At 41.6% G+C, this 24,294-nt stretch overlaps 1 protein-coding gene across 1 annotated transcript; it reads right to left on the reverse strand.

The window, feature by feature from the left end:
• Positions 1 to 1,904: 1,904 nt before the first annotated feature.
• On the reverse strand, positions 1,905 to 17,635 carry RNF114 (ring finger protein 114). Its single transcript, XM_075176463.1, has 6 exons — positions 17,469 to 17,635; positions 11,732 to 11,882; positions 8,177 to 8,280; positions 6,662 to 6,776; positions 6,468 to 6,575; positions 1,905 to 5,839 (listed from the first exon to the last, which is right to left on the reverse strand). Exons 1-6 carry the CDS (start codon positions 17,594 to 17,596, stop codon positions 5,774 to 5,776), a joined length of 672 nt encoding a protein of 223 aa, XP_075032564.1. The 5' UTR covers positions 17,597 to 17,635; the 3' UTR covers positions 1,905 to 5,773.
• Between the last annotated feature and the right edge of the window lie 6,659 nt (positions 17,636 to 24,294).

The raw sequence follows: 24,294 nt of genomic DNA on the forward strand, positions 1-24,294 counted from the left end.
GGATTGAATGTCCCCTTTGTGGGAAGTTGGTGTAGTGCCTTCCTCACCCTAGAGGCCAAGAATTAATTTTCCTATCCTTACATGTTCAGTTAAATATATAAAATACTCTGTGCTCAGAACAGAAAAGAAACACAGGCTATACAATTTCTAAGTGCTTTATTGCTGCTCAGAATGACAAACATTGCTTTGTAAAATCGGTGTAAATTACCTGATACACTGAATCATTTGCATAAACAAGGCTGGGTCAGACTGCCATGTATCAGAGACAGAGGCTGCAAATCTCTCCAAGATGGCTCCCCCTTTATCACATACAAGGTCAGCTGTCCCAACCTGCAGTATTATAAATCAGGGTCTAATTTACATAAACAGTGAAAAGAACAAATGAGACCCCACCCCCATTTCAGACTCGCAAGAAAATACGCTGTATAAGAGTGGACACATGTTAGCCCTATTATTATAAGAGGGCCACATGAAGGTGAAATATAGTGATGTGCTAACAATTTTAAAGGGACACCATCACCAATATAATAAATGGACGCAACATTTACAATTTCACACAGAGCAAAGTTGTGCATTACTATATATGTAAGATCATCTGGATTTTTACAAGTGGTAACTGGTCATGATATTTGTCTGCCCCCATTTTCAATCTTGCTTCAGAACTACTGGAAAACATTAAGCTTCTAGGAATAATAACAGCACCAATACTTTAATAACAGGTTCTCCTACTGATGCTGGACCAGCATTGCTAATAACATTTTCTAAACTGACACACTATAGATTCTATAACCTGCCCAAGAGATAGGGAGTGTGGGCCAATAATCCCAACAATGGGGGCAACAACAGTTTGGGGTTGATAACCAGTTAAAAAAAAAAAAAAAAAACAATCGGCACAGGGCTAGCACCTTTATTAGGGAGTGGCCAACAAGAACAACAAAAACAAAGAAAGACAAAAGGAAAGGGAGTCATTCCTGTTCCTGGGGTTACCAGCCCTGGGCTGTGAGGGTCTTGATAATGAATGAACAAACGTTTCAGACTCCTAAAAGTGGCATTCCTGTGGTCCCTACATAATGGAAAAGGGGGTCCATAATACCTCTGTCTGTTACCTCTAAAAAATGCAAGCTCGAAATAATCACACCCACTTCCAATATAAATACCTTTCATTTAAACAAGATAGAAAATGCACCACCAACTTCCTCACTAAAGATTAAAAAAAAAAAAAAATCTTTCAAAACAATCCAAAAAAAATGAAGAAAGAATAAAAATAAAATAATTGGTGGCTACAGGTGGCTGCAATGCCACACAATAAGTTGGGCAGTGGTAATGGCTCTCCACCTACACAAGTTGCCTATATGGATCCCTGCTAGCTGCTGCACATTAGTAGCAGCAGAATGCCATGGTTTGAGTGGGAGCCAGCAGAGAGCTGCAGCAGATAGCACCCACCATTAACAGGGAAGTGGATTGCAATCATGTCAATTACAGTAGGATATATATACACCTATATATATATATATATATATATATATATATATATATATATATATATATATATATATATATATATATACACACCTATATATATATATATATATATATATATATATACACATATATATATATACATATATATATAATCACACACATACAAATATACAGAAACATACATACATATACAAAAAATGATAGTGTCCCTTTAAAGACCACTGAACAGAAAACTTACAAGACCTTCCTAAGACATGACCCAGATTTATAACTGCTATTTCAGTACACAGAGAGGTAGACTACCAATTTCTAAGTTATTAAATTAACCTGATAAATAGCATCTAGTCTGAAGTCTCAACATGTGGTGTGTGTACCCTTAGGGGTACTTTCATCAGATCCAATGGGTACTTCCAAAAGTTCAGTTTAACTGAAAAGAAGAGTTTAATATTTGGGTAAAAATAAATTATATACAGAGCAACCAAGGTGAAGGATTTTAAACATTTAAAATACATATATGGTTGCTTGATAAAATTGACACAATAGAGGGTACAGGCAAATATTTACCAGAAGAAGAGGGTACATAATAGGACAAAGTTAAGAAACGGCTTCTAACATACATAGTAAACTACAGACATTCTTCAAACAAAATGTTACTTCAAATTTCCCTATCACCTTTACACACTGGAAGCAGCCATTTTGTGGGCTGAGCCAAAACTCATGAGAATGCAGTCCATTAATTCACTAGGAACCAATTACATCAGTAAGGAAGAAATCTCTTTGTGCCACAAGTCTCAATGCTGTCATTAGTTCCTTGTGAAACAAAATGGCTGCCTTCACACTGATGCATCTTAAATGCTAATCTGGCCATACGGTCCACTGGGGGCTACATTCATGCTAACTAACATGATAACAGACATATGCTGCTACCATATTGATAAGCATGTTTGTCGTCTCCATGTGGACAGGACAAGATGTCTGATGGCAGAAAGGAAGTGGCAGTTGATTAGTGTTGTTGAGGACTAGAAAATGGACAGTGAGTGAGGGATTTGTGCATTTTCAGAAACAAAACAGAAAGAGTATGGAGTTATCAAAGTGTGCATAGGTGCATGACACAATTTGTGTAAATAATTCATCATACAAAATCATATTTGTCCATTCCCATTCCACAGAGAAAATACATATCGGAAAGAGACAATAAAAACACTATAAAATCAGACTTAAGACAAATTAACATATTGAACACTTTTTACCTTAAAAAAAAAAAAAAAAGGACATTTGACTACTATTCTGATAAACAATATTGAAATGTCGAGAGAAAACCCATTTCCACCACTGGATAGGAGTCAGTTTCAGCAGTCTGATAACAAGGCAGCTACATTAGGGTATTTGCAGTTTCCCATGATCTATTTATGTTACAGGACAAGGCACAATCAGTATGCGTTTGTACAGTTAAACACCATTCAGTAAAGAGCATGTAACTAGTCATAGAGGTCTGCTCTTAAAGGAGTTGTACCATGCTAGTCCCTGTGGTTCATCCTCATAAACACCAGCATATGATCTGTTATTAGAATCTCGCATTTAATTCACACTCTCTATGGTGGATAAAGCCCATAGGCTCTACCCCAGAGCCTTAAACGCAGCAACTGGCAATGACAGAGTACAACCCCTTTATTACAGATAAACATAGCCTTTGACAGCAGATAAGAACCGCTAGGCCTATCTAGTCTGCCCATTGTTTTATTAACCTATGGTATCCTCAAACCTATTTGATCCTTTATTCCTTGTAAGGATATCCTTATGTCTATCCCAAGCATGTTTAAACTGCTCTACTGTATTAGCCTCTACCACCTCCCTACCCTCCAGTGTCTGTGTATGTCCTAATGTTCTAAAATGTATCTTCCTTTGAAGAATGTTTCCCTCCTGTACCTTGTTAAATATTTGATACGGTCCATCATGTCACCAATCGAGTTGTACATGTCCTTCTCCTTTAAGGTCTAAAAAGTTATGGTTAACCTGGAGAAATTATGTTTTATGAAGTATTTGTTGGCTAATTATATAAGGTCTGCAGTTACTTTAGGATCAGACTTATTAATGATAATGTACCAGGGCTTTCTCAGGCTTCAGACAAACAAGCATTTTCTATGCATTTGTTTGTGTGTATTACTCAAAGATGTACGTCAAAGGAGCACTCCATTAAAAACAATGAAGCAGGGCACATGAACATTTGTGGTTATATAAAATAGCATTGCACTTTCCCCCATATAATCATCTTTATTTTATTTGTTTTTCATTAAACGCTATGGAAGACTAAAAATGTAGCAATGCGTTTTACTTTTTTGCTATATTTCTTTTCTTCAGAAGTGTCTTCTGCCAGCATTCTGCAAACAAAAAAACTAAAAAGATCCTGGGATACTATAAAAAAAAAAAAAGAAGAAAAAAAAAAAAGAAAGAAAATACAGAAACACAAGCAAAACACACTAAAACTCCCATTATACATATGTATGGTAAATGGAGAGCTTTAAAAATATATAAATAAATCAATATTTGACTGTCGTGTTATCGGGCAGAGGCACCGAATTGGTCAGTGTATGGGCAATTTAACTATCAGGATGTAGCAGACCCCCCCCCCCCCCCCCTCCCGTGTAACAGCAACAAGGGGAAACTGTAGGTACAACCTTTGCACTAGAATATTCTAATCAATTAGAGAAGCACTTTCCCTGCTAACTTGGGAACTTGCTGCAGAGAAGACATTGACGGAAGTAACAGCTGTAGAAAAGCCAGTCCCGATATTTAAAAAAAAAAAAAAAAAAAAAAATAGAGCCATTGCATGACCAGATGGATTATTTTAGGTGGGGTTGTCCTTTACTGTCAAATAGTGATTGCATGTAGTTTGACCACTCAGACATTTGAAATGCCCAATTAACATTATTTCTATAACACAATATAAAGTGAATGGAGTGATCTAAAATAGGAACCTCAGGTGTGGAAGGCTGCTTAAACTAAAATACTAAAACATTTACATATATTAAGATGAAGGAGAAGCCTTTACCTTCTGTTGTCAAAATTCAAAAACAGCGCCAAAGCTGCCCACTACGGCGGACAATTTTTATTATGTAAAAATAAAATTATAATATATATATTTTCTTTTTAAATGTCTCTTGCAGTACTAAATAGCTGGTCTGCCACAACATTTGTACTCTGCCTCAGTAATACCAGGGCTCATTCAAGGATCTATCTATATGGGGGCGAACATGATGGACATACAATCACTGACTGAAGCATGTCATGGTTAATAGGGAGGCTGGTGGTTTCTTTGGTGGGGAATGGGGGGGAGTTTGTTCTGTAATTTAAAAACTCAGAAATTTGTGCACTACAAAAGGCTCGGAAAAGCTTTGATTTATAACTGTGGCAGCACGGTGGCACTGGGGTCATGAGGTCAATTCCCGACCATGGCCTTATCTGTGAGGAGTTTGTATGTTCTCCCCGTGTTTGCGTGGGTTTCCTCCGGGTGCTCTGGTTTCCTCCCACACTCCAAAAACATACTGGTAGGTTATTTGGCTGCTAACAAATTGAAATGTGTGTGCGTGTTAGGGAATTTAGACTGTAAGCCCCAACGGGGCAGGGACTGATGTGAGCGGGTTCTCTGTAGAGCGCTGCAGAATCGGTGACGCTATATAAATGAATGGTGATGATAACTAGCGCCGCGACTTCCCTTGAGCATTCATGAAGTGGAGACTACTACAGGGAGGCTTTGAATCTAATGGAGATTTGCAATCAAAACTTTCAACAAAGTAGACCAGACAGTTTGTTTACCCTCAATTAAAGCTATTTCTTATATAGGATACTTGTACACAGAGAAACTAAAATCTCCAAACATTAGATTAGGCCTACAGCAAATTAAAATATAAAATCTATACCAGAACATAGTAAAGAAACAAGTTGGTAACATTTTTTTTCTGGCCTCCAAAATACATTAATCTAAATCTGGAAGGTGGCAGCTTTTAAAACAAAATATTTTAGTCTGAGGCCACTGCTATTATGATTATGAAACCAAACATCTTCAACAATCAATACTGAAACAAACATTTGGGGTTCACATACACAGACATCTATCAACTGGACACATTCAGTGGTGGAAGAGCACTCAATTTCAATGTCTAAACAAAAACAGACTTTTCTTAATCCTATTGCCAGTATGCATCTTATCCAGCTGCAGAGAGACTGAGTATTTGGGCTCAGCAGGTTATGTGGAGTCAGACGTAGCCTACAGAATCTTCAGTCACTGCAGTGCTCAGTTATCCATCAGGGATCGCACCAGAGCTTCTCGCATCATAGCATCCTCATCGGCATTGTAATCCTACAGGAGACAAGGAGAGTCCAGGTGAAACAGAAAACAGATAAGTGTTACATTGAAAAAGGACTCATTTTGTAAACCCTGCAGCGGAATACAATGCTTGTAATTCATACCAATAGCTGCCAGAGTGTTGAAATTGAAAAAAAAAAAAAAGAACATAAAAATATATACTACATCATTCTGAATTATAATAATCAAACATACACACACACATACGGATAACCTTAAAAGGTGATTGCAGCATTGATTTATTTTAAAACATCAATCTCCTCCCCATATAGTACTTTGTTTACAATCCAGCCAGCGATGTGCAGTGTTTAGAAGGGTCCCGGAACTTACAATCACTAGTGACCTCTGCATTCAACTATATTCAGGTATTAATGCAGGAAAATAGGGTTCCAATGCAGGGCTACAAATGACTGTCCAATCCCGACTGGAATAGAAGCACAGCCGCCTGAAGAGGAGCTGTTATTTTTAACCATGCTCAGAGTTTATTATTTGTATCCATAATTCCACTTCGGTGCACTACAAGGATATTTTTCTTCTAGCATTTACATTTAGTATGACGATTCCACAGGAACAGTAAAACGATGCTGAAAGCTAAAGTGCAACATAAAATAATTATACGCACCACAAACGTATCATATGAGAATTTGTGCCGGCGGTGGATGTGTTCCATAAAATTGGCACTTCGATAGCCTGGGTCTCCCCATGGCATGGAGGCGCAGATAGGGCAAACCTATTATAAGAAGTAAAACACTGTTGGGCTGGCAGTAGACAAGAAATGTAATAGGTATAATGTAAGAACAAAGAAAAATGACTTACCACAGGAGTGCTGTCGGTGAAGTGATACTTTTTACAATGGTCCACTAATCCCTCTTGGTCCAGGTTCTGCTCACGACAATATGGACAAACGAAGGTGAATCGATTTGGGACATCTCTGAATCACAAAGAGGGACAAGTTCTTAATCAAATCATTCAGGCACAGTTGGGGCACTCGTTTTATAACATACAAAATGAAGTCTAACCTAAACAAAATGAATTCTCTCCTAGAGCTTGTTTTAGTATATTTACAGTCAAATCGCCATAGAAGCCACATTAATTTATGCGAAACTTCATTATTTAATGTTTTTTTACTACTAAAAATTACCACAATCTCCTTCTGATAGGAATAGCTGACTTCCAAATTTGCTGGAAATCATAAAAAAAAAATCTATTTAAACAGCTTAGAGAAAGCTACCACCAGTTTTCAATTTCTTTCATGTGGTGTAGTTTTCTAAATGTTTCTAAATTAATGAATTCAATATGTCTAAACTTAGGCCTATAGCAATTTCTGTTACTGTGCAGCAGAGGGCAGAAGTCCACATTCTAAATGATTGCTGGCAGTTACTGAAAGAGTGATGTAAGCTTCAGTGAGACAGGGAGTGTGAGTCTTTCAATAACTCTAAGCAATACATAACCCTAGTGTGTGAGTTTGAGAGAGAAGAAAATGATGCGTTCATGGATTCATGATGCTTACGCAAAATTCTGACCCTATCACCTGCATCTTGCAGAAATCGAGATTTAGCAGACCAGGCGACATTTTTCTGATCTTCAACTCCAGTTTTGGCGAGCCTGGGTCTACTGCAGCCTCAGTTTTGTGTTCTTATCTGACAGTAGTGAAACCATGAGTGATTTTCTACTGCCGTAGCTCATCCATTTCAAGGTTCAAAATGTTATGCATTCAGAAATGCTTTTCTGTAGACCACTGTTTTAAAACATGCGCATTTAAGCCTGTCAGCTTGAACCAGTCTGACCAGTTTTTTTTTTACTGCTCTCATTAGCAAAGCATTTTTGCTAACAGAACTGTCGCTCACTGAATGTTTTTTGTTTTGCGCACCATTCTCTGTAAACTCTAATCTACTGTTGTGCATGAAAATCCCAGCAGATCCGCAGTTTCTGACCAGACCATCCTGTCTGGCACGAAGAATCATTCAAAGTCACTTTCTCCCCAATTGTGCTGTTTGGTCTGAACAACTGAAACTCTTGACCATGTCTACATGCTTTTATGTACTAAGGTGCTGCCACATGATTGGTTGTATAGATATTTGTAATACTGAGCAGGTGTACCTAACGTAGTGTATAGGTGTGTTATGTGTGTGTATATATATATATATATATATATACATATATATATATATACATATATATACACACATATACATACACACACACACACACACACACGATAACTCTGGATTATTTGCAGGTCAGCAAGTACTCAATATATACATATATTATATATGATTTGGTCACATGATAAATTTGAACATTCAGCCACAGGTGAGTTGGGACACTTACCTAGTGTGCTTTGACTCCTTTGTCACTGACTTTATTCCTTCCATGACATAGCTCTCATATTTAGAACAGGTTGCGGAGTGGGCACGCATGTTTGAAAGGGCCATCTGTGAATTAAGATATATATATTTGAAAGTAGCTAGCAAGATAGGCATACAAGCAAAAAAACTGTACTTAATGGAAATCCCCTTGAGTTACCAAAGAACAGGAAATTGCTGAACACACTGGAAATCCCAGGGCTTTCTCATTGTTACTGATCTGAACTAAAACAGCCTGGAGGGGAATCCATGTGTAAATGCAAGATATATATATATATATATATCTATATAAAAACTTTCACACTAGGCGTTGGACAAGGCTTAATAAACACACAAACAATGGTTGGTAAAAGGTCTTGCAAATCCTTTTCAAAGAAAAACAAATATATTAATAAGCTATATACCACTTACTAATCTACAGTAGATATAGAAATGTCTTAATTTTTTTTTAAAAAAACTAATATATATATATATATATATATATATAATCACATAGCTATTACCACTACAATTATACAGCAATAACAAAAATACACTAAATGGCTAAATAATATATATATATCCAAATTAGATGAACACTGGTAACCCAATATTGAAGAATTAAGATGCATAAAGAATATAAGGTCCGAACATAATATAAGAAGACCAAATATATAGCCCCTATTGCTTCTAATGGCCAGATTAAGAACAGTACTGTCCTACGTCAGCATATATAATATAAAGTAGACCAACCAATTAAAAGTTTTTAATTAGTAATCAAACAATATCAATTAATGTATCCAATGTCATCAGGAGAGAGAGCGCATGTGTATAGCTTCATAACACTGAGAATATATAAAATCACACTGTTGTATCTGAACAACTTTATGGGCCTAATTCATTAAGACATGCAAAAAAGTAAATTGCGGTTTTGTTTTTGAAAACAGATGTAAAATCGTGCATATGCATGTCCGTATTCAACTAGGAGCGGACCTGAAGACACGTCTTGTTAAATACGTGTCTAGGCGCGCTCTACATTACCAGATACAATACTTTGCAAGATACGTCCAATACATATGTGGAATATAAAGTCCCAAAAAAGTATTCAAAGATTGTCACCTGTTAATATAGTCATTAATGATAAAATACATTTATCATGATGTTAATGTCTACTGTACATAAAATGCATTTTTACAGTTGCTATTGATTGCAAACAAGTGTTCCAGCATGCATAGGTGACCATCATCACTAGTAATCGGCACTTACACCTGACCTGTGGCTGATGTAAGTGATACGACAGAAAAACACATAACTTTGAGATGACCAAAGCTTGAATCGGACGTTGCTGCATGCGCACGAGCTTGCCACGACCCTTACTGGACATTGGCTACCTGAATGAAATTGTAGGCTGTAGTATGGGTCCTTTGCATTCAAAGATAATTTGGATTTTATTGCGTTCAATGGTGTACAGTCGGTTCTGGGCATGCGTGGTGATATTTTACGCAAAGTACAGCATGCAACAGCATTTATGTTCCTTAATGAATCAGGCCCTATAGTCTTTATTTGTAATCAGTTAAGTCATTCATTTGCAGGTAGCCAATATAATATTATGCACCACAGTGCCTGGAGAAGCCAGTGACATTTTTATCAGTCCACACTGATAAACAGTCAAACATTGGTAAACTAGAAAATTTGAAGCCAACTTCTTTGCATATTAAAGCTTCAAGCAAGATTCTCAAACCAACAGGAACTTGTCTCTAGCAGAGCTGCATTTTGCAGTCAAAGTTATTTTTTCTGAGCATGTCCTTTAATGGCAGATTATAGAAATACACTGAACTAAATATGTAATTACTAGGTCTAGAACATTTAAAAGAGTTGCCTACTTTTTGACACACCAGACCATACTGTTCAATAAAATTAAATAGCTGCAGCTTACAGGACAATCTTAACCCATTCTGAATCAACAAAGCAGAACACATATATATTATTTTACAATATGGTTTACTACAGACACAGACACATGTGCAGGCCTGCTGCCTCCACCTTTGAAATATTGCTAGAATATGCAACTTTCTTACCCATGTTGCAACAAAAACTCATCGATTCCTGTACTAAGAATCCCGTGTGAGGTCAGTGTAACCCGTGTATAGTGATCTGTGTGTATCCGGTGTGATATCAAGTGTGACCTTTGTATAGCGATCTGTTGTGTAATATCAGTAACCCGTGTATAGTGATCTGTGTGTAATATGGTGTATGATCTGTGTATAGTGATCTGCGTGTAATGTCAGTAACCCGTGTATAGTGGTGTGTGATGTAAGTAACCCGTGTGTCAGTACAAGTTGTTTTTATTGCTTAGTGTGTATGAGGTGTTTGATTTCAATGTAGATATGGGCAATATATGAGTGGTCTTTGCGCGTTTTTTTTTTTTAACCAAACGGATATTAATCATGGTGGGATTTGCTTTGTTGTCACCCAACCCTACTTCCACCTTGCCCTATTTGGCATTCCCCTCAACCATATTAACTGCTTCAATATGTCCTTAATGCCACTGCAAGACTGATCTTCCTCTCTTGACGTACCACTCTGCAAATCTCTAAAATTAAATCCCATATTCTCCAGAATCTTGTTCAAACTACTCACCCTCACCTATAAAGCCCTCTACACCACAAACAGGTCCTCTTATGTTACCCTTGCCTCCACTCTGATGACCACTCACTCCCACCTACATGACTTACCATGCTGATACTCACCTAGGGAAATCACTACCACATGTGATCAGACTCTTCTCCAGCCTTCAGATGTTTAAACTTTCCCTGAAAAAACACCTCTTTATTAATGCTTACCCTACTCCCACCTATCTAAACTAGCTGCTGTCCCAATCTTATTCTGATCCACACTTATTACTCTACACTTTTCCCACTAGATAGTAAGTTCTTAGAAGCACGGCCCTACCCTTTATTTTCATGAATGCATTTATTTTATACATGTCTCTGTTTTATGTATACTATGTTTTCCCCTCTGTCAAGAGCTGTGGAGCAGATTAACAACCAAAAATAGTAATTCTGCATTGTTCAGGAGGTATTCACATAAACCGTACCATCTGCCTCCTAGCATCAGGTAACAGTAGGTGTCTTGCAGCAAGTGGAGGTTAGGCATCTCCATTTCCAACATGGTGGGGAGACTCAAATCTTTTAAAGTCAATCATGATTACGTTTATCATTCTTACAATATACCTTAGCATGCTAGATAAAATTGTATTTCAGGTTTGATTCTTTGTTATGATATTCAATGTAAATGTAAGCACAAAGATTGCAGTATTAAGTTCTGAGATCTCAGAGGTCTAATACTGGCAGGGCAGGCTGCATGTCACCAACAGAAGATAGAAGATCAGAACAGCTCATAGCCAATCACTGTTGGACTGTGATATAACAGGGAGAATTCTGTGACTGTGCTGCTTATGTACAAAGCAGCAGACAGAAAAATGAAAGCCTCTATGATGGAAAAACAACAAACAGGTCAAGGGCAGGGTTCATTTACTCACTTGTGAATTACATCCTTTACACGCAGCTCGAAAATCCTTCATTTGCTTTTCCAGTTCAGATGCTTTTCTATCTGGACTTAGAATAGAGCGACAAACGGCACACGTAGGGTTCTTCTGCTTCATACACTGGTGCAGACACGGAGAGCAGAATCTACAAAGACAGATAAATGAGCAGGACCATGAATATATGTATTATTCTTATATTTATATACAAACTATAAGGTACAATTAATACATGAGTGACACGCTGCAGGTAGGACAAGGTTTCAGTGAACTCCACTAAAGGGTCAGAAAATGTAAAGAGGATCTCTAGAAAATGTGCTTTAAAAGAAGTGTTTGAGGTTTATTAAGAAACAAAAAACACACAACAGGGTCATTCCACTTCAGATCACCCCAAAAAATCATGAAATGTCCACTACCCATATCAGATTTTTGAAAAAATTTTTTAGTTGAGGAGGTCAAAACAACTATTTCTGTCAAATATCTCGACTGTTTGACAATTAGTTGATTAAATATTGATTTTTCAATTTATTAAATAATTTACTAATCGCGGCTTCTTATCATCATTTATATAGCGCCACTAATTTCGCAGCGCTGTACAGAGAACTCATTCACATCAGTACCTGCCCCATTGGAGCTTACAATCTAAATTCCCTAACACACACACAAAGACTAGGGTCAATTTTTGATAGCAGCCAATTAACTTACCAGTATGTTTTTGGAGTGTGGGAGGAAACCGGAGCACCCGGAGGAAACCCACGCAAACACGGGGAGAACATACAAACTCCACACAGATAAGGCCATGGTCGGGAATCAAACTCATGACCTCAGTGCTGTGAGGTGGAAGTGCTAACCACTAGGCCACTGTGCTGCCCAGTTTATTTGAAGTATCACGGGTGTTTATTAAGGAATCGGCACAAAATTTGGACCCCTAAGGTAACTCTTCCTCCCAAATCCAAACCAAATTACTTTATCTGCCTTATGTTCTGCGTTAGGGCAAAAACGCATGTTTTTCCTAATAGAATTAAAATCGCTAGGTTCAATTGACATTAGGAATCCCATTTTTTGGGGGGTATTTAAAAAAAGGTATACATTACTACCACAAAAAAAAATCAGCAGGGTACTCGGTTTCATAGTGGAGAAAAAGATAATGAAGTTGATGTTCGATTACTGTTGTACCGCATACATAATTAACACAAGAAACCATGAAATTTAAAACTTTTAACATAACTAAAGCCCTTAACTGAAGTTGAGTCAACAATCTCATTATTTTTCCCTTGTTTGGAACTTGTTGTAATGGTCTGTAATTTTCCTTAAAGTGTCAGCAGAAAGTGTATACTGCCTTCCAGTACTTCCTTGGATAGTAGGCACTTACGTTACACAGAGGACGTGAATTAAAGGAACAAAACACTTAACTCTTGAAGGCCAGGACAGCACATTTGTTGATTGGTTTCATTTCATTAAGTGTATCAGCACATCTTGTTCCTCCTCATTACATTGAATGATATACCCAATGTACCAGATGTTATCGTACACTGCTGCTATATGTATGTTCCAGGTTGCAGATCACTTGTGTCCACATTTTTTGTGACTGTGGTCACAGTGACACTAACTTTGGTTCCTCCTGTCTTTATGTCGTCTGATGACAATCGATATATGTGTAGCTCATCATTACTAATAGGCTGAAATCTGTGATGAGAACATGTTCCTGCCACAGTGTTTGCGGTTTCTAGACGGCTATGCAGCTTGGTTTTGCAGTCTTGTATTTCGTTTTGTAACACGTAAAAAAAACTTTATGCCATGTACATTTTCCCAGGTCCAAAGGTGTCAAGATGTGATGGGTTTCCACTGCTTGCAGACTAGTGCGTGTGGCTAGATGTTTAACTGTCCCTCCAATGCCATCACATGGACTCTTATCATGAGATGCGTCAAAATATTTCATTTTGCTTGAATGTTGAAGTCATTCTTATGGAAGCATAAGTTAAAAAAGTTTTTGCTGTTCTTGTATTGTACACTAGCACCATCACTAAAGTAGTAAACATACTGCAATTTTGACAATAGTTTCGCTAAGAGTTTCATAACTAACGTAATGAAGGCATGCACAGTTATAGCTACATGGTCATGGGTATCGCTAATAACGCACAGGCTCACACAGTTTGAAGTGTTACAATCATCTTGCCTAAAATATACAGCAAGCTGACAGTCACCATGTTCTTTGGTCCACTTCAGTGACATAACTTTTAAGCTTTTTCTGGCTCCTTTTTTGTGAGACAAGAAAGGATTACAGCATGTTTTCTGACATTCTTCATATGTTAGCAGTAGAAGGTTTTCATGATGGTAGCAGACTGAGGTTCCAGGATCATTGGTTACTGCATTTGAAACTTCAATTCTCTAAATCAAAAGTTATTCTTCTTCATCTGTAAAGTGGTCCCAGCTACGTAATCCAATGGTTTTTGAGTAGATAGTAATATGGCAGTCCGTATTTAAAAGACTACCAAATGAGCAGCTCCCATGATTGACTCTTTCTGTGTCTCCCTCTCTCTTTCTCTGGAAAATGTCAGCTTTGGTCTCTCTAAAGGGAATCCCCTTCCCATCAGTTTCTGTTTGTTTAATTTCCTGTATAGTAGTTTTATCCCATTGCCTCAGTTTAGTTCACTTTTTTGGTGTATGGTATTTAAACAATGTGTAAATTATGTATGCGGTACAACAGTAATCAAACATCAACGTCATTTTTTTTTTTTTCTCCATTATGAAACAGAGTACTCGGCTGATTTTTTTTGTGGTAGTAACTTATACCTTTTTTAACCCCCCCCTCCCCCCCCAAAAAATGGGATCCCTAACGCCAATTGAATCTAGTGTTTTTAATTCTATTCGAAAAACGTGCGTTTTTGCCGTAACGCAAAACATGAGGCAGATAAAGTAATTTGGTTTGGATTTTTGGATTCGGGAGGAAGAGTTACCTTAGGTGTCCAAATTTTGTGGCGATTCCTTAATAAACACCCACGATATTTCAAATAAACTGGATAAAAAAAAACTGCGATTAGTAAATTATTTAATAAATTGAAAAATCAATATTTAATCAACTAATTGTCAGACAGTCGAGATATTTGGCAGAAATAGTTGTTTTGACCTCCTCTCTTAACTAAAAAAAATTCGCAGAAATCTGAGATGGGTGGTGGACAACCCTGGTTGAACTGACCTGGAATGACCCAACAGTATTCACCATGTCTGCATGAAGGATGGACACATACTAAAGAAAAAGTTCAGCATGGTTATTGAGGTGCATCTAAGATATATGAAGATTACAGCGCCATCAAGCTGGTCTGCTATTCATTTAAAGCACAAACCAAAAACAAACAAAGATAAAACTGCCACTCAGTATTAGCCACATCCTGACAGTCCCACTTCCTGTTGATGTTCAATAAGTTTTGGCTGGGTTCATCTCACAGATATGGAATAATCTGCAGTACATTATGCGATGTATGAGTGTCAAATAACCAATTGATGATCAAGTACACGCCTCAGTGCCAGAGCTGATAGACTCAAGTTCACAGTGAATAGATAGGGAGAGTACAGTGGCATTTTCTTTGCAGTCAGCACCTGTTAGTCTCCAGTGATGTCATCAATGATCATGGCTGTTAGATTATGCTAGTCATTAAGTAACAAGAGGAATTACTGATTAGTAATGTCAGATAAAAAAAAACTATATACTGGCTAATGAGCACAAACTGAATAAGGATCATGAACATTAGTTAACGTTCTATGGTGCCGATTTAATAATCACACACATAATATTTGTTGGAAATGAACTGAGTGTCAGCACAATATACCACTCCAAGCAGACGCTGCATATGCACAACCAGGTGCTTTATACAGTTAAAAATATTCCAGATAAGGGAAAATCCCAATCATACAAATAAAGGTAACCGCTTAATCATCATTATCTATTTATATAGCGTCACTAATTCTGCAGCACAGTACAGAGAACTCACTCACATCAGCATCAATTTGAAAGCAGCCAATTAACCAACTACTATTTTTGTTTGGAGTGTGGGAGGAAACCCACGCAAACACGGGAAGAACATACAAACTCCACACAGATAAGGCCATTGCAGGGAATCAATGGCATGACCCCAAGGCTGTGAGGCAGAAGTGGTAGCTTCACCCAAATTATATGTGTCACGTGAACTATACATTATTCCATGATGCCAAAAACTTTTTAATCAAAGATTATACATGATAATCTCCACTCCCAAGAATAAAACTAAGGGGCATATTTAACAAATCACGGTAGTGCACTATTGTGCACTTACCGTGGAATTAAAGTCCCGATGTGCCCTCCGCAAATTTATTAAAGGTGCATCGCAGCAGATATCATGGATATCTGCTGCTTTGCACTCCTGATCGTTTTTGCGAGCAGTCACCATTCAACAGAATGGTGACTGCTCCTGGCCACAATCTAACAAGTCCCAAAAATTATTTTTTTCGGGAACTTGTCTTGATAATGTACGCCAGCTGAAGCTGGCGTACATCATCCTAATTGAAGAAATCCACTGCTGTCAGCTCTGCTACGAAGAGCAGAGCTGGACAGCGCATGTGTGGAGGGATCACATGATCCCTCCCTGTCACTCAGCGCGCTCACTCTGCAACGATAGTTGCAGAGACAGAGTGGGGACTTTGTGCGCATGTGCACTGCACATGCGCAATTGAAGGAAGAAGAGGAGATCCCGAGACAGCGCGTCCGAAGAGGGAGGTAAGTGTGATTTTTTCTATCACAGAAACAGCAGTTTTTCGGAACTGCTGTTTCTGTGTTCCCTTTTTAATAAATGTGAGAAATAGTTCAATCCTTATCCTTGCGATAAGGATTGATAACTATTTCTCACTTTTGCCAAATAATGATAAATGTGCCCCTAAGTACTAGTTAGTTCACCCTGAACACTCTGCAGACATGGCTTATCAGTGGCTGGAACTAGATTGACAAAGCTGTAAGCGATAGTGAAAGCTCCAACTATCTCCCTGTTCCTTTCAATTTCACTTTATCATATACGCTGAGGAAGGTCTAGAAATAACAACTACATGTTAGAAAAACAAACCATGTACATAACAGGAGAAACTGAGCTGAATGAGGAAAAGCCCACCTTTCTCAGACATGTTCTGTGTTACACTGAAACATGTTGGGATAACAAATATATCACAACTTTTCATGAGTTCAGTGAAGTATGACCTTCACTGCACAATGTGTGTGATGCAGGCTAATTAAATGGGAACTACAAAACTTTTATTGTGCAAATTGGTTTATTCATTTTAGTCGCCCTTAGTTAAGACAACAAATAAAGCAAGGTCTGTGTGTTGTAAGCAATGGTTAACTATGTAAGTATGCAAGGTAAACATAAATTTGCCTGTAAAGTAAAATTCTATGAAGGTTGAGTTCCACTTTAAAAATGGACATTCTCACACAAATATAATATGATCTATGGTAATAGACCCGTTTACAAAAATAAACTGTGACATTACAGCACAGTATCCCTAGAGATGGGCTATATACAGACACTTGGAGGTTATAGCACAGTGTCACAAGATACGTGATAGATAAAGTGTAATATTATAGCAGTGTCAGTAAGAATGATATATACACAGAGTGTGAGCCTTTATAGTACAGTGTCACTAAACCCATGATGTATACAGAGTGCCAGATTATAGTACAGTGTGTAAGGTGTCCGTGGTCTCTCACACTCACATATGCCCGCAGACCACCTGGAAAGGGTCCTGGAAGAGCTCCAGGCAGATGGGGCACATAAACCTGTCCATAGAGTCGGTATCCCGGGATCCCCCAGAGCTCTTCTGCCTGCGCTGCTCCCCCGCCATCACGTCCCGGCCACTTCCGCAAACACCCGGTGACGTCACCCCGCTCTGGTTGCCGCAACACGTGACGGATCACGTGACAGCATTCACCTGGTGACGTCGGCGGCGCCACAGAAAAGCAGAACTGTCAGCTAGATGTTGTTACCTGTCATTGGTGCTGTAATAAGCCAGCGGCAGGTGGAAGCTGCTGGATCCTTCCCCATACCCCTCTGTACCGTGGTGGCGCCTCTGTATATACATGACCTATTTCACAAGTGTGAGCTGAATGTCTGCATAGAATCTGTCACTGATTCTATAACAATATGATCCCTTCCACCCGGTACAAAATGTAATTTACTAATGCACATACCTTTACTGACATAAATGAGATTTTTTTTAACATCAACTAATTAGTCCAGCCAAGCTCTCTGCAATAGTAAATTGTGAGAAGTTTGCGACCAGAGTTTGTTCTACTGAATGGAAAGGTTTGTGTTCAAAGGTGCGTTATACCTCAGCCTCAACCCCTGTATCTACTTCCCAGCTGCCCTTCCCTATTTGTCCCTCATGCCTTGTCCACCTCTCATTACCAGCTGTCTCTCCCTGTTAGACCTACACACCTTGTCCATCTTCCCTTCTCAGTTCTTGCTGCTTCCCAGCTAGACATGCTCAAAAATTGAGAGCATGTCTAAAATCCTATTGATTTACACAGGTTCACCCCAATTCGCAAACTACAATTGGTTTTGCACTGACATGTTTTCACATTGTATTCTTGATCTTCGCATATTGTCAATGTTTCTTTTTTATTCTCTTTTGTATGCTTCAGTAAAAATATATATATATATATATATATATTAAATCTGGCAAATTTTCGTACCACTTAGATGACCTGGTTTGAGAAATGATATGTGGCCGATTGAGCATTTCTATTCCTAGTCACACATCACCTGTCCTCTCCTCCTTTTCCTCTCACCTGTCCTCTCCTGCTCCTCATGCACTTTCTTTCTTTCCTTCACAACTATTCTCTTCCTATCTGTTCCACTATCATCATCATCAATTATTTATATAGCGCCAGAAAATTCCGTAGCGCTTTACAATTGGGAACAAACATTAATAAAACAATACTGGGTAATACATACAGACAGAGAGGTAAGAGAACCCTGCTCACAAGCTTACAATCTATGGGACAATGGGAGTTTGAAACACAAGGGCATGTGCACCATCCTGGTCTCTCTTCCTTGTCCCCAACCAAGCTGTCCCTGGTTCCTCTGCTTCTAATATATTTCTCTCTCTCTTTTACACGTACCCCTTGTCTCTCTCCTTTTCACTTGTCAGCTGTCTCCCACTTCCATTCCATCATCTACTGTCCCTCTCTTATTCCCACCTGTTCCTCTCTGCAAGTCGTTCATCCAGTCAATGGTGGATTAAGACGACCACCTCAACTCTCCCCTTGTCACATGTCCCCCACACAAGCAAGCAAAAACAAATAATGAGCTCTGAGTAATATGCGTGTCAATGTCTGTGTCACGATCTGCCTCCGGCTGCTCTTGAGCATCTCCCTTGTGGATGTTGCTTTCCTCCTGCAGCTCCTGTCTGCCAAGAACTCTGTTGGACGTTGCCATTATATCCAGCCTGCTGTACCACTGTTCCACCAAAGGGGCCACTGTGGTACTGGGACTGCTCTCCTACCTGCCAGAGTTTAGCTCGTTACTTCGGGATCCTTAGCACCTGTCCCTGGCCTATAAAAGACTGCCTTCACCAGCAGCCTTTGCCAGTTCATCTGTTGCCGTTAACCTCTGCTGATTCTCCTGTGTGTAATCCTTAATTGATGTCCTCGTTTTGGCACCTCTTCCTTTGACCCCTGACTTGGCTTTGTTGTGACTTCGCACCTGCTCCTCCCTGGTATTGTGGTGGAGCGTCTGGCTTTGATTCCTGGCTTGTTTGACTCTTCTGTCTTACCGTGTCTGCAGTATATTGCTACCCTAGTAATCCAGCTTCTACCCTCTGTAGCAGCTTTCCAGCTATTTGGCTCCTGTATCTGCAGTAGTTACACCACTGAGTCTGATCCAGTCTCCTGTCTGTCTGCCTACTTGTGCCTCCTGAGTCTCCCGAGTCCAGACATCTGTGACTCCGGTGCCTCGTGTCTCCCGAGTCCAGACATCTGTGACTCCGGTGCCTCGTGTCTCCCGAGTCCAGACATCTGTGACTCCGGTGCCTCGTGTCTCCCGAGTCCAGACATCTGTGACTCCTCCGGTGCCTCGTGTCTCCCGAGTCCAGACATCTGTGACTCCTCCGGTGCCTCGTGTCTCCCGAGTCCAGACATCTGTGACTCCTCCGGTGCCTCGTGTCTCCCGAATCCAGACATCTGTGACTCCTCCGGTGCCTCGTGTCTCCCGAGTCCAGACATCTGTGACTCCTCCGGTGCCTCGTGTCTCCCGAGTCCAGACATCTGTGACTCCTCCGGTGCCTCGTGTCTCCCGAGTCCAGACATCTGTGACTCCTCCGGTGCCTCGTGTCTCCCGAGTCCTGACACTCGTGTCTCGTCCGGTCCCTCGTGCCTCTTGAGTTATTCGGGACCACCGTGAGTTATTCTGCTTCTCCAGCCTTTGAATCAGACCTTGTCACCCGGCTTCTCAGCACTGACTCTTTGAACCATATTATTGACCATTTTCTGTATTTGCAGTTTTCTGAATTATCTATGCTATAACTGTCATACCCTTCTGTACTTGTTGCCACACCATTTTTTGCAATCTAACCTGTGTACTTGTGTTAATAATAAACCACTTTGTTCCACCTACGCTCTCTCAGTGGTCTGCATATTGGGAATCCTGACAGTCTGTTAAACTTGCAACCTAGTTATTTCCTGATGTTGATATTTTTCATGCACCTTGTCAAAATTAATCCAAAGACAACTGAAATCTCTCCCAGAAATGTCCGCCGTCCTAATGAGAACAGAGTGGTTAATTTTTTGAAAGGTTCAAATCTCCTAATACATGAGATACACTCTGGAATAAGAGATGCAGTCTATATTGTATGCTATTCAGGGCATATCACCCAGATCCTTTATTAATCAGAAATGGGTAATAAAGTAACTCACTTCAGAAATACTTATTTAGTTGTATGCAAAAATAATACACATAAATGCAAGGCAAAAGAATATTTTTATATATATTTTTTTCAATTATATTTCTGTCAAAGAATAATTTACAGCTAACTTACACTGTGCCCTCCTTCATCTCCACACACTCTGTGCCCTCCTTCATCTCCACACACTCTGTGCCCTCCTTCATCTCCACACACTCTGTGCCCTCCTTCATCTCCACACACTCTGTGCCCTCCTTCATCTCCACACACTCTGTGCCCTCCTTCATCTCCACACACTCGGTGCCTTCCTTCATCTCCACACACTCGGTGCCTTCCTTCATCTCCACACACTCGGTGCCTTCCTTCATTTCCACACTGTGCCCCCTGCATCCACACACCTTGTGCCCTCCTTCATCTCCACACACTCTGTGCCCTCCTTCATCTCCACACACTCTGTGCCCTCCTTCATCTCCACACACTCTGTGCCCTCCTTCATCTCCACACACTCTGTGCCCTCCTTCATCTCCACACACTCTGTGCCCTCCTTCATCTCCACACACTCTGTGCCCTCCTTCATCTCCACACACTCTGTGCCCTCCTTCATCTCCACACACTCTGTGCCCTCTTTCATCTCCACACACTCTGTGCCCCCTTCATCCACACACCCTGTGCCCTCTTTCATCCACACATCCTGTGCCCTCTTTCATCCACACATCCTGTGCCCTCCTTCATCCACACACCCTGTGCCCTCCTTCATCCACACACCCTGTGCCCTCCTTCATCTCCACACAATCTGTGCCCTCCTTCATCTCCACACAATCTGTGCCCTCCTTCATCTCCACACACTCGGTGCCTTCCTTCATCTCCACACACTCGGTGCCTTCCTTCATTTCCACACTGTGCCCCCTGCATCCACACACCTTGTGCCCTCCTTCATCTCCACACACTCTGTGCCCTCCTTCATCTCCACACACTCTGTGCCCCCTTCATCTACACCCTGTGCCCTCCTTCATCCACACACCCTGTGCCCTCTTTCATCCACACACCCTGTGCCCTCCTTCATCCACACACCCTGTGCCCTCCTTCATCCACACACCCTGTGCCCTCCTTCATCCACACACCCTGTGCCCTCCTTCATCTCCACACACCGTGTGCCCTCCTTCATCTCCACACACCGTGTGCCCTCCTTCATCTCCACACACTGTGTGCCCTCCTTCATCTCCACACACTGTGTGCCCTCCTTCATCTCCACACACTCTGTGCCCTCCTTCATTTCCACACACTCTGTGCCCTCCTTCATTTCCACACACTCTGTGCCCTCCTTCATCTCCACACACTCTGTGCCCTCCTTCATCTCCACACACTCTGTGCCCTCCTTCATCTCCACACACTCTGTGCCCTCCTTCATCTACACCCTGTGCCCTCCTTCATCCACACACCCTGTGCCCTCTTTCATCCACACACCCTGTGCCCTCTTTCATCCACACACCCTGTGCCCTCCTTCATCCACACACCCTGTGCCCTCCTTCATCCACACACCCTGTGCCCTCCTTCATCCACACACCCTGTGCCCTCCTTCATCCACACACCCTGTGCCCTCCTTCATCCACACACCCTGTGCCCTCCTTCATCCACACACCCTGTGCCCTCCTTCATCTCCACACACTCTGTGCCCTCCTTCATCTCCACACACTCTGTGCCCTCCTTCATCTCCACACACCCTGTGCCCTCCTTCATCCACACACCCTGTGCCCTCCTTCATCCACACACCCTGTGCCCTCCTTCATCCACACACCCTGTGCCCTCCTTCATCTCCACACACTCTGTGCCCTCCTTCATCTCCACACACTCTGTGCCCTCCTTCATCTCCACACACTGTGTGCCCTCCTTCATCTCCACACACTGTGTGCCCTCCTTCATCTCCACACACTGTGTGCCCTCCTTCATCTCCACACACTGTGTGCCCTCCTTCATCTCCACACACTGTGTGCCCTCCTTCATCTCCACACACTGTGTGCCCTCCTTCATCTCCACACACTGTGTGCCCTCCTTCATCGCCACACACTCTGTGCCCTCCTTCATCGCCACACACCCTGTGCCCTCCTTCATCCACACACCCTGTGCCCTCCTTCATCTCCACACACCGTGTGCCCTCCTTCATCTCCACACACCGTGTGCCCTCCTTCATCTCCACACACCGTGTGCCCTCCTTCATCTCCACACACCGTGTGCCCTCCTTCATCTCCACACACCGTGTGCCCTCCTTCATCTCCACACACCGTGTGCCCTCCTTCATCTCCACACACTCTGTGCCCTCCTTCATCTCCACACACTCTGTGCCCTCCTTCATCTCCACAAACTCTGTGCCACTTCATTTCCACACACTCTGTGCCCCTGCATCCACACACTCTGTGCCCTCCTTCATCAACACACTCTGTGCCCTCCTTCATCCACACACTCTGTGCCCTCCTCCATCTCCACACACTCTGTGCCCTCCTTCTTCTCCACACACTCTGTGCCCTCCTTCATTGCCACACACTCTGTGCCCTCCTTCATCCACACACCCTGTGCCCTCCTTCATCCACACACCCTGTGCCCTCCTTCATCCACACACCCTGTGCCCTTCTTCATCCACACACCCTGTGCCCTCCTTCATCCACACACCCTGTGCCCTCCTTCATCTCCACACACTCTGTGCCCTCCTTCATCTCCACACACTCTGTGCCCTCCTTCATCTCCACACACTGTGTGCCCTCCTTCATCTCCACACACTGTGTGCCCTCCTTCATCTCCACACACTGTGTGCCCTCCTTCATCTCTACACACTGTGTGCCCTCCTTCATCTCCACACACTGTGTGCCCTCCTTCATCTCCACACACTCTGTGCCCCTGCATCCACACACTCTGTGCCCTCCTTCATCTCCACATACTCTGTGTCCCCTGCATCCACACACTCTGTGCCCTCCTTCATCCACACACTCTGTGCCCTCCTTCACCCACACACTCTGTGCCCTCCTTCACCCACACACTCTGTGCCCTCCTTCACCCACACACTCTGTGGCCCCTACATTCACACACTCTGTGCCCTCCTTCATCCACACACTCTGTGCCCTCCTTCTTCTCCACACACTCTGTGCCCTCCTTCTTCTCCACACACTCTGTGCCCTCCTTCTTCTCCACACACTCTGTGCCCTCCTTCTTCTCCACACACTCTGTGCCCTCCTTCTTCTCCACACACTCTGTGCCCTCCTTCTTCTCCACACACTCTGTGCCCTCCTTCATCTCCACACAATCTGTGCCCTCCTTCATCTCCACACACTCGGTGCCTTCCTTCATTTCCACACTGTGCCCCCTGCATCCACACACCTTGTGCCCTCCTTCATCTCCACACACTGTGTGCCCTCCTTCATCTCCACACACTGTGTGCCCTCCTTCATCTCCACACACTGTGTGCCTTCCTTCATCTCCACACACTGTGTGCCCTCCTTCATCTCCACACACTCTGTGCCCTCCTTCATCTCCACACACTCTGTGCCCTCCTTCATCTCCACACACTCTGTGCCCTCCTTCATCTCCACACACTCTGTGCCCTCCTTCATCTCCACACACTCTGTGCCCTCCTTCATCTCCACACACTCTGT

Source organism: Mixophyes fleayi, chromosome 6 (assembly GCF_038048845.1).
Source record: "Mixophyes fleayi isolate aMixFle1 chromosome 6, aMixFle1.hap1, whole genome shotgun sequence".
Lineage (NCBI taxonomy): Eukaryota > Metazoa > Chordata > Amphibia > Anura > Limnodynastidae > Mixophyes > Mixophyes fleayi.